General features: G+C 40.7%; 1 protein-coding gene across 6 annotated transcripts in view; it reads right to left on the bottom strand.

Annotated features, from left to right (window-relative positions):
* The window catches only part of LOC104997998 (E3 ubiquitin-protein ligase HERC2), a 236,357-nt gene that overhangs the window by 69,042 nt on the left and 155,681 nt on the right, over positions 1-11,634 (bottom strand). For all 6 annotated transcript variants that reach the window (XM_010852986.1, XM_010852983.1, XM_010852982.1 and 3 more), the window contains 9 exons: positions 7,850-7,961; positions 6,099-6,180; positions 5,849-5,992; positions 4,347-4,437; positions 3,878-4,055; positions 3,610-3,691; positions 3,360-3,531; positions 2,486-2,630; positions 1,303-1,528 (listed from right to left, as the gene is read on the bottom strand). In XM_010852986.1, the coding sequence (XP_010851288.1) occupies positions 1,303-1,528; positions 2,486-2,630; positions 3,360-3,531; positions 3,610-3,691; positions 3,878-4,055; positions 4,347-4,437; positions 5,849-5,992; positions 6,099-6,180; positions 7,850-7,961 (1,232 nt within the window). The remainder of the gene's footprint in view (positions 1-1,302; positions 1,529-2,485; positions 2,631-3,359; positions 3,532-3,609; positions 3,692-3,877; positions 4,056-4,346; positions 4,438-5,848; positions 5,993-6,098; positions 6,181-7,849; positions 7,962-11,634) is intronic.

The following is an 11,634-nucleotide window of genomic DNA, read 5'->3' as shown; positions in this document are numbered from 1 at the left end:
ATCCAACCAGTCCATTCTGAAGGAGATCAGCCCTGGGATTTCTTTGGAGGGAATGATGCTGAAGCTGAAACTCCAGTACTTTGACCACCTCATGCAAAGTGTGGACTCATTGGAAAAGACTCTGATGCTGGGAGGGATTGGGGGCAGGAGGAGAAGGGGACGACAGAGGATGAGATGGCTGGATGGCATCACTGACTTGATGGACATGAGTCTGAGTGAACTCTGGGAGTTGGTGATGGACAGGGAGGCCTGGCGTGCTGCAATTCATGGGGTCGCAAAGAGTCGGACACGACTGAGCGAGTGAACTGAACTGAACTGAGCACTACACATCTACAGAATGGCTAAAATTAAAAACTGACTACATCAAATACAAACAAAAATATGGAGATGCTGGAGTTACAGAATAACCACTTTGCAAAACAGTTTGCAGTTCTTAAGAAAATAAACTTGTATCTACCATACCAGCCAATCATTCCTCTCCTAAGTACTTACCCTAGAGAAATGTAAGTATATGTGTCCATATAAAGACTATACACAAATGTTCAGAGCAAGTATTTGTATAGTCAAAATTAAGAAGCAACACCAAAGTCCATCAACAGGCAAACTGATGTATCAACTGCAGTATACCCATAAATAAAATGCTAGCCAACAATTAAAAAAGAATGAAATACTGATACATGCAACATGGATGAATCTCAAAATAATTATGGTGCGTGAAAAAAGTTAGATTAGAAAAAAAGCACATACTATATGATTCCATTAATATAAAACTCTAAAATGGCAAACTGATCTACAGTGACAGACATGAAGTCAGTGGTTGTGGAAAGCTGGGAAGGGTCTACTCAAGGGTAGTATACACATTTGTTCATTATGCTGACTGTGATGATGCTCTCACAGGTGCACACATATCAAAGCTGATAAAAATTAGTCTACACAGGTTGGATTGTTTTAATATGTAGATTGTATTATTCATATATGTATTCATTTCTGAATACATATATGAATTCAGCTCTGAATAGAGCTGTTGAAAACACCAAATGCCTAAACTTTAAAGTCCCTCTGTCTGCACACGTGCACAGCATTGCCAGAGCTGTCCTGATCTCAAGAACCAGCACTGTACTTCTTCTAGTTTTCATTCCAGCATAAATCATAGCACAGAGCACCATGACGACTCTGGGGCTATGGTTCAGAACATAGGTAACTCGGTGCTACAAACTCTAACCTAGTAGCAGTATTAAACATTCCATCTATGACATTCTATCTATGCAGAAGGATCTCGTATAAAACACAGATCTCGGTTACCTAAATAGGAAGCACCTAAAGGGTCTCTTGCAGTCTGGAAGAGGACAGGCTCGTGAACAGAGGGTGTTGCCACATCAACGGTTGTCCACGCCACACTGTGAGAAGACCCGCAAGCTACTCGTGTGATCTTCTGGCCTTCTAAGCCTTGCACAAGTGTGGGCTTCCTATTAACTGTGGTTGTGCCATTGCCCTGTTGGCCATGGTCATTGTCACCCCAAGCGTATACCTGTTAAGGGGATAAAAATAATTTTTCAACATTTCAGAACTTTCTTTAAGTTTACTTCAAAATTCTTGCTGAGTGCTTCCCGGATAGCTCCGCTGGTAAAGAATCTGCCTACAAGGCAGGAGACCCTAGTTCAATTACTGGGTCAGGAAGGGACCTGCTGGAGAAGGGATAAGCTACCCACTCCAGTATTCTTGGGCTTCCCTTGTGACTCAGCTGGTAAAGAAATCTGCCTGCAATGCAGGAGACCTGGGTTCAATCGCCTGGGTTGGGAAGATCCCCTGGAAAAGGGAAAGGCTACCCGCTCCAGTATTCTGGCCTGGAGAATTCCATGGACTGTATAGTCCATGGGGTCACAAAGAGTCGGACATGACTGAGCAACTTTCACTTTCATTTACTTAATATCAACCCAATAAACTCATCTATATACTGTTCTTAGAAGCAGGAAGTTCTCCTCTTTAACTAAATATTGTAACATTTTTTCCTTAATTTTGAAAAGAGAAAATGATCCAAAAAATATGTTTACTTTTCAAGGAATTTTATGCTTTACAGAATTAGGAAGTATAATTCATTTTTATTTCATTCTGATTGAAGTACAATATGCTGATTTATTGTCATACATTTCAAATTGTCATAATTTCAAATTATATTATCTCTGAGCCTGTCACAGGATAGCCTCTTATTGGAGGAACAAACAACTCTTATCAAGGATAACTTTAGTTCAGAAATGAAATACATACATTTCCCTATCAGACATTACAGTGGGAAAGCTCACTACTTTATAACGTGCATTACTCAGCAGTCTTTCCTGGATGCCCTCACTCATGCTGACAGTTAGGCAAATGTACACAGGAACACAGTGGACACAGCCCACCCTTCTGGTTTTTCAAGTACCAAGACTCACTTTATTTTGTCACAAGTTATACTATCAACATAAGATCTTGTCCCGAGCTCCCTTACCTGTCCTGCATCAGTGACCGCCAAGCAGTGCAGGGCCCCGACAGCCACATGCACAATCTTCTTCCCTCTCAGCCCTTCCACTACCTGTGGTTTCCGCACATGCACATCCGAGCCATGGCCCAGTCTGAAATAGTCCCCCTTCCCCCTGTAAGGAATCAACAGTGAGTATTTTAATACATGATTATGGTCTGGCAATACCCCACAGCAAAATATTCACTGCCACAGCACTAGAGTCAGCTCAATGACAACAGACACAATGCCCAAGGTCTTAGAAATTATAAAATAGTATACCATTAATTCAAAATAATACATTAATTCTGCTAGCAAGATCCTTAATGTGTTTAACGGTACTTAAATTACTGATGTAGATTTCACAGACTGAAAACATGACACACAACCTCAAATGGCTCTTTAAAGATCTCTGTAGTGATTCTTCCCCAAGCTGCCTCTGTGTCATGACGCTAAGACCAAGGCCATCACACTGTCTGCCCATGGTCAGCTGACTATTCCACCTCTCTCTGATTTAATAATCTTTCACTGGAAACACACATGAACTATTTCAGGGATCAAAGAAATCAGAAATCTGTCTTCCACACATGTGATCACTAGGCTCCTTGCATGGCAAAAAAAGCAGAAAAAAGCCTCTACACATACTTTATCTAAATAAGAAAGACAAGCTAGGCTAAAATTTCTCCAGTGTTCTTTTCTAAACAACCCAGTTATAATTGGATATTTCTTCTTATAATATTGTCACTAATCCCAACTCAGAATAAATAAAAGGACAAAGATGCCTGGATGAGCAAGAAAATAAAGGCGAACCCCTCCCTGGAAGGCCCTGAACAGACACACTGGTGGGTGACAGGCATTTACGTACCATGTCCAAACTACACCCGACTTAGTGAGGGCCAGGGAGAACTGTGCTCCACATTCGATCTGGCACACCCCTTGTCCATTAAGTCTCTCGATGTTCTGGGGGATGTTACAGCCTTCACTTCCTCCCCGGCCCAATTTTCCAAAGTCACCATCACCCCAGGAAAATACCAAACCTAGGTTTAAAAATATAGACATCAGGCCAGCATCTCACAACATTCCTCCCCTGAAACGTGGAGTCAGACAAGACTTACCTTCATCAGTCAGAGCCAGGGTCTGTGCATCTCTACTTCCACATGCCACTTGGATTACTCTGTGACCAAGAAGGACTTTCACCTACTCAATTACAAATTTAAAAACAGAATCAAGCACAGGCACCAAGAAAGCAAGGGAAATTTTTCCCCACAAAATGAAAGCCAATACTGCACATATCTTTTTAACTGTCCTAGACCGGGAGCTTATCTTCTCTGGAAATCAGCAGATGGGGAGCTTTCTGTAAGCAACAAAAATAGGTATAATCACCATTTTGGGCTTCAGTTGTGTTGTGTTATCCCCATGTCCCAAGCGGCCGTACTCTCCGAGACCCCAGGTGTACAGTTCACCACTGGACGTGAGGGCTGCACTGTGTGAGCTCCCACAGGCAATATCCCGGATTCGCTTGGTTTTCAGGGCCTCTATGAGCCGTGGCTTGTCACAGTTCCTAAAGCAAGATTAAATAATATTCCCTATCATCAATCTAGCCTCTTTAAAGAAGGGGGAAAAAAGGACATCTACACTGATCCACATTTAATCAAAACAGTATCTTTAGATTCACTGAACTATCAAACCTTAGAGCATGTGAGGCAAATCACATTCAGATATTTTTTAAATGTATTTTTAAGTTTCTTTTGTATAAATAACCCATCCTATTCAATTTTTTACAAAAATTATCCAAAAGCATTCATTATTATTAACAGTTTCTTATTAGCAAAAATGAAGAAAATATTCTTACATTCTACTAAAGTGTCCAAGTTTGCCATCATCACCTTCACCCCAGGAAAACACTTTGCCATCGACAGTTAAAGCGGTAGCGTGCCGTCCACCTGCAATAGTCACATAGGTAGAGGCTGCCAAAGTTGGTTTAAAAGAAGTTAACAGCATAACTACCTTTTTTGCTTGGCACACAGTATGTGTGAGTATCTGTCAAATGAGTAAATGGGATCAACATTTAAGGATGACAATTATATAAAATAAATGAACATTTCTACAAAGTTCAAGTCCTATAAAGGATTTTACTTGCAAAGAACCAGCAAAATAATGCTATTTTTAGCATTATTAACTTTAATGGGGTTGCTATATTAAATATATAAAAGATCAAAATTCAGATGGAAAAAGTAAAACTAAGTTCATTTGCAATTAGACAAATTAGCAAGTGTAATGGTATTCAGGCTTTTGTGAAATGCATCTCAACAATGAAATTACTAAAGCAAAAGTACCATCAATTGCAATAAAGGCATTATGCTCACTCTTCCCAAAACAATCAGCTCACACTCTTTCCTCACCACGGCCCACTCTTTCACTCCATCTATCCCAGCTCAGAACTGAAGAGTGTTTCCTCTCTGTCACCAGCTTCTAGGATCCAAGACCCACTTACCAACAGAGCCCACATGATCCAAGGCAATGTGCTCAGCTAAAAACAATGTTTCCCACACTTCCTTGCCCAGAGAGGATGGTGACAAAGATGATTGACGAGTGAGGCTTCCAGAAAAGCTCTCTGAAGGGGCAGAGTGGGCTTGAGGAAATGCTTATGTGCTCACCTGTAGCTGCAACGGGGATGGACAGCAACCCAGTGTCCCTCACGGGTACTGTAGCTGCAACACTGTCCCTCCCCCTCACCTCCAGATTTTTACAGAGGAGAATGGTAAAACACGATCTTGCTCAAGGCACTACTGTTCAGATTTTCTGTTATATGGGGTTAAATCTAACCCTATTCAGTATAAATACAAACTCAGTTTGTATCTAATTCGGTTTCATTCCTCAGAAGCCAAGCACAGTGCTTTAAAATAATGCTCTATATATTTCTTGAATTGAAACACTGTGACTTTTTAAAAAATGATCCTTTCTTATGGCTAGAATTTATAGACACTTGAAATCTGATGAAACTTACAGGCTCTCTTCCCAAAAAATAACACATATTTAGGCACAGAACATGATTACTGCAATCTTTTATGAACCTGAGACAACAGTTCAAAATTAAAAATCCCCTCCTTTGGAGGGGTACGCCCCACATGGCAGAATACCAACAAACCCTGATCTCCAAAAAGTCTTATGTAACAAAAATAATTAAAACTCTAGACCATCTGAAGTTTTATATTACCCAATTTTTACTTCTAATAATGAGTAGAACTTGACAGAATGCAAGGACACTCTAGGGGAAACTGTTTAAAGCCCCGGGTAATTACAGAGCCTGAGCAGCAGGCTTGTCTGAGCACAAGTGTCAATTCTGGCCTGTACCTGAGTGAACAGCCACCTTCTTGACCACGTAACTGCTGAGAGCTGTGATCTGTCGCGGGATGGGCACAGTTCCACTGGAGATGCCCAGCCCCAGCCGGCCATTCGTGGCTTCTCCACAGGCATATACTTTTCCTTCCACTGTCACTGTAAGAAACAGGAGTGAGGAAGAGACTCACTTTTTGTGACACAACAACTATATATTTAGGCTTTAACATCATTTAAAACTTTTACATTATTTGAATAATCATACCTGCAAACAAACTTTTAGAACCACCAGCCACCTGTACTACATTCAAAGCAGACAGTGTCTCAGAGAATGACGGAACTTTTATCTAAAACAAAATTTTTAAAAAAAAGCAAAAGAAAAAAGAAAATTTTATTTACACTTTTAAAATTACAAGTAATCGTATTTAATAGTACAAAGAATTTACATGGTTACACTCTCCAAAGAATCTCTTGTCTATTACAGATGCATAAGCATTTTAAGAATGAAATGATATACTGGAATTTACTTTAAAATACGTAGGGGTGAGGCTATGTAGAAAATAAAGATAAAAATGTGACCATCCACAACTGCTAAAGCTGGTACAGTGACAAAAGGAGCAAGTCTCTATTCTGCCTACCAGGGAGGTACATCTGAACATCTCCATGATAAAAGGTGAAAAGAAAAAAAAAAAAATACACATACTGTAAAGTTATAAACAAACATTTGGTAAACTATATTTTATTTCAGGTCATGTCCTCCTCATTCTTGTTAATTCCGACTTCTTTAAGAAACTATTAATATATGCGCAAATTTCCCATTAGAGATGAATGTGATTTCATTTAAAATTACTAAAGCCCTTATCTAAAAAGTCTTTTATGATGCCCATACGTCATGAAGTATCAAACAGGCAATGCTACCATGGAAGAAGGATGCTCTTCATCCCAACTATGAAGCACCCATCTGCCTTTCGTGTGCAAACACCCATGTGCACACAGGGCCCTCTAGAGAGCCCACAGTAATAAGAGAAGCGCCCAGATCTCCTGGGCCCCATACATCTCCAAAGGCAGTGCAGCGGCCTCAAAAACAAAGGGAACCCAAGGCTGCTGAATTATATAGGATCATTTTCATCATACTAGAACCATGGTCTCAAAATGAATGAGTTCTAACTTTCCGTTTCAGTGTCTCAACAATGCAAATAACAGGGATCTTACAATGAGTGAGGTCTCGTGAAATACTAAGTTGTGTCTGTGCTAAGTCGCTTCAGTCATGTTCAATTCTCTGTGACCTTATGGACTGAAGCTGCCAAGCTCCTCTGTCTGTGGGATTCTTCAGGCAAGAATACTGGAGTGTGCTGCTATGGCTTCCTCCAGGGGATCTTCCCGACCCAGGGATTGAACCTGCATCTCTTGGGTCTCCCGCATTGGCAGGTAGGTTCCTTACCAATAGCACAACCTGAGAAACCCAAGTAACACAGATGCTCAGTCAAAAAGAAACTGTTTTCAGACACTAAACCTTGGAGGAATCTATTCTGTGGCACCTTAGTTGAGAGCCACAGGTGAATTCAACTCGAGTTCAAATGCATACCTTGTCGTTCCTACTCTTTAAAATATAATCACAGTCTACAATTTTCACCTCTACACTTGTCAAATGTTTTCGGAAGTGTATCTTCTAGTTTATAAAACAGCAATAATGCAACTATAGCTAACATGCACTGTTTTCCAAGGACAGAGGCGTCTTAGAACCTAAAATGATAATGTCTATGAGTTCATGTCAAGAATTACTTAAGAAAAGTCCATTTTAAAAACAACATATAAAAGGTATGATGTATAGTAGAAATCAAACCAATATTGTAAAGCAATATTAAACCCTTCAATTAAAAATAAATAAATTTAAAACACACACACACACATAAAAGGGAAAATCATTATAAGAATTTTAAGAGGCCTGGCTAACTCTGGGCCTGTGTGGGCCCAAGCAGTGTGGGGTGGCGAGCGCATGGGGTGTCAGGCACACACCTTGGAACCCTTCAGACCTCCCAGCTGGTCCTTGTCATTCAGGCCCCACACAAATACTTTGGTTCTTATTGTAGCTGCTGATTCCAGACCTGCTGCCTTCTTTCTAATAAGGCTAATCAAAGTAAAAAAATAAAACAGAAACAGAGGTTAATCACATACCAATTTTTTAAATAAAGAGGAAACAACCTAAAGCACACAGTTTGATGGTTACTACCAAACACTCTTAAAATTTTGCTATAACTAAACAAAATCCGAAGTATACACAAAAGTTAGTGGTACAGAGGGTCAAAATGTCTACAAACCAACATACTACCTTTCAATACTAGAATTTAACTTTAGCTATTTATCTTGGTGGAAATCTTTCTAGGAGTTGTTATTGTTGTTTAGTCGGTTAAGTCCTATCTGACTCTCTGCAATCCCACAGATTACAAAGGCTTCCCTGTCCTTTACTATCTCCCAGAGCTTACTCAAACTCATATCCATTGAGTCAGGGATGCCATCCAACCATCTCATCTTCTATCATCCCCTTTTCATCCTACCCTCAATCTCTCCCAGCATCAGGGTCTTTTCATATGAGTCAGCTCTTCAGATCAGGTGGTCAAACTACTGCAGCTTGAGTTTCAGCATCAATCCTTCCAATGAATATTCAAGGTTGATTCCTTTAGGATTGACTGGTTTAATCTCCTTGTACTCCAAGGGACACGCAAGAGTCTTCTCTAGCACCACAGTTGGAAAGCACGGATTCTTATGCACTCAGCCTTCTTTATGGTCCAACCTGCACATCTGTACATGACTACTGGAAAAACTATAGCTTTGAATAGATGGACCTTTGTCAGCAAAGCGATGTATCTGCTTTTTAATATGCTGTCTATGTTTGTTGCTTCTATCTTTTAAATTCATGACTTCACTCACTATCAGCAGTGATTTTGGAGCCCAAGAAAATAAAATCTGTCACTGTTTCCACTTTTCCCTATCTATTTGCTATGAAGTGATGGAACTTGAAGTGACAGAACTTAATGTCATGATCTTTGTTTTATGAATGCTGAGCTTAAAGCTAGGTTTTTCACTCTCCTCTTTCACCCTCATTAAGAGGCTTTTTCGTTCCTCTTAGCTTTCTGGCATTAGAGTGGTATCCTCTGCATAGCTGAAGTCGCTAACATTTGTCCCAGTAATCTTGATTCTAACTGTGACTCATCCAGCCCGGCACTTTGCTTGATGTACTCTGTATATAAGTTAAGTAAGAAGGGTGACAATATACAGCCTTGTCATACTCCTTTTCCAATTCTGAACCAGTCTGCTGTTCCCTGTCTGGTTCTACCTGCTGCTTCTTGACCTGCATAAGTGTTTCTCAGAAGACAGGTAAGGTGGTCTGATATCCCCATCTCTTTAAGAATTTTCCAGTTTGTTGTGGATCCACACAGTCAAAGGCTTTAGCGTAGTCAATGAAACAGAAGTAAACATTTGTCTGAAATTTCCTTGCTTTCTCTATGACCCAGTGAATGTTGGCAATTTGATCTCTGGGTCCTCTGCCTTTTCTAAACCCAGCCTGTACATCTGCAAGTTCTTGGTTCACATACTGTTGATGCTTAGCTTGAAGGATTTTGACCATTACCTTGCTAGCATGTGAAATGCAACTTTATGGCAATTAGAACATTCTTTGGTGCTGCCCTTCTTTGGGATTCGAATGAAAACTGACCTTTTCCAGTCCTGGTGCCACTTCTGAGTTCTCCAAATTTGTGGGCATATTGAGTGGACACTTTCATAGCATTATTTTTTAGGATTTGAAATAGCTCAGCTGGAATTTCATCACTTCCACTAGTTTTGTTTATAGTGATGCTTCCTAAGGTCCACTTGACGTCACACTCCAGGATGTTCACCTCCAAGTAAGTAACCACACCACCAGGGTTATCTGGATCATTAAGATAGTTTTTGGATAGTTGTGCATTCTTGCCACCTCTTCTTAATCTCTCCTGCTTCTGTTAAGTCCTTACCCTTTCTGTTCTTTATCATGCCCATCCCTGTATGAAATGTTCCCTTGGTTCTTCAATTTTCTTGAAGAGATTTCTAGTCTTTCCCATTCTGTTGTTTTCCTCTATTTCTTTACATGAGTACATGAGTTAGTCACTCAGTCGTGCCCGACTCTTTGCAACCCCATGGACTGCAGCCCACCAAGCTCCTCTGTCCATGAGATTTTCCAGGCAAGGATACTGGAGTGGGTTGCCATTTCCTCCTCCAGGGTATCTTCCCAACCCAGGGATCGAAACCAGGTCTCCTGCACTGCAGGCAGATTCTTTACCAAGTGAGCTACAAGAGAAGCCCCTATTTCTTTACAGGATTCACTTAAGAAGGCTTTCTTATCTCTCCTTGCTATTCTCTGGCACTCTGCATTCAGTTGGGTATACTTCCGTTTCTTGCTTGCCTTTCACTTCTCTTCTATTCTCAGCAGTTTGTAAAACCTTCTCAGACAACCACTTTGTCTTCTAGTATTTTTTTCTTTGGGATGGGTATTGGTCACTGCCTCCTATACAATGTAACAAACCTCTGCCCATAGATCTTCACGCACTTTTTCTACCAGATCTAATCCCTTGAACCTATTCATCACCTCCACTGTCTAATCATAAGGGATTTGATTTAGGTCATACCTGAATGGTCTAGTGGTTTTCCCTACTTTCTTCAATTTAAACCTGAATTTTGAAATAAGGAACTCATGATCTGAGGCACAATCAGTTCCAGTTCTTGTACCTTGCTAATGGGATATAGCTTCTCCATCTTTGGCTGTAAAGAATATAATCCATTTGATTTCAGTATCGATCATTGGGTGATGTCCATATGCAGAGTTGTCTCTTGTTATTGGAAGAGGGTGTTTGCTATGACCAGTGTGTTTTCCTGACAACACGTTAGCTTTTGCTCTGCTTCACTTTGTAGGACTTCCCTGGTAGCTCAGATGGTGAGGAATCCATCAGGGAATCAGGAGACTAGGGATCCATCCCTGGACTGGAAAGATCCCCTGGAGAAGGGAATGGCTACCCACTCCAGTATTCTTGCCTGAAGAATTTGATTGACAGAAGAGCCTGGTGAGCTAAAGTCCATGGGATTACAAAGAGTCAGTCACAACTGAGTGACTAACACTTTCAGAACTCTCCCCTGTGTTGTTGAAGAGGATGTTTGCTGTGACCAGTGTTTCTCTTGACAAAACTATTAGCTTTTGCCGTGCTTCATTTTGTAGTCCAAGGGCAAACTTGCCCTGTTACTACAGGTATTTCTTGACTTCCTAATTTTGCATTCAAATCCTTTATGATAAAAAGAGTAAATTTTTTGCTGTTAGTTCTATAAAGTGCTGTAGGTCTTCACAGAACCAGTCAATTTCGGCATCAGTGGTTGGAGCACAGACTTGGATTACTGTGATATTGAATGGTTTTGCCTTGGAAACGAACCAAGAGCATTTTGTTGATTTGGAGATTGCACCCAAGTACTGCATTTCCAACTCTTACTTACTATGAGGGCTACTCCATTTCTAAGGGATTCTTGCCCGTATTAGTAGGTATAATGGTTACCCGAATTGAATTTACCCAAAGACTCTTGAGAGTCCCTTGGACTGCAAGGAGATCCAACCAGTCCATTCTGAAGGAGATCAGCCCTGGGATTTCTTTAGAAGGAATGATGCTAAAGCTGAAACTCCAGTACTTTGGCCACCTTATGCGAAGAGTTGACTCACTGGAAAAGACTCTGATGCTGGGAGGGATTGGGGGCAAGAGGAGAAGGGGATGACAGAGGATGAGATGGCT

The sequence above is a fragment of the Bison bison genome, unplaced genomic scaffold, assembly GCF_000754665.1.
Source record: "Bison bison bison isolate TAMUID 2011002044 unplaced genomic scaffold, Bison_UMD1.0 scf7180017864320, whole genome shotgun sequence".
Classification (NCBI taxonomy): domain Eukaryota; kingdom Metazoa; phylum Chordata; class Mammalia; order Artiodactyla; family Bovidae; genus Bison; species Bison bison.
The sequence above is the reverse complement of the archived record's forward strand: the minus strand, read 5'-3'. Positions and strand labels throughout refer to the sequence as shown.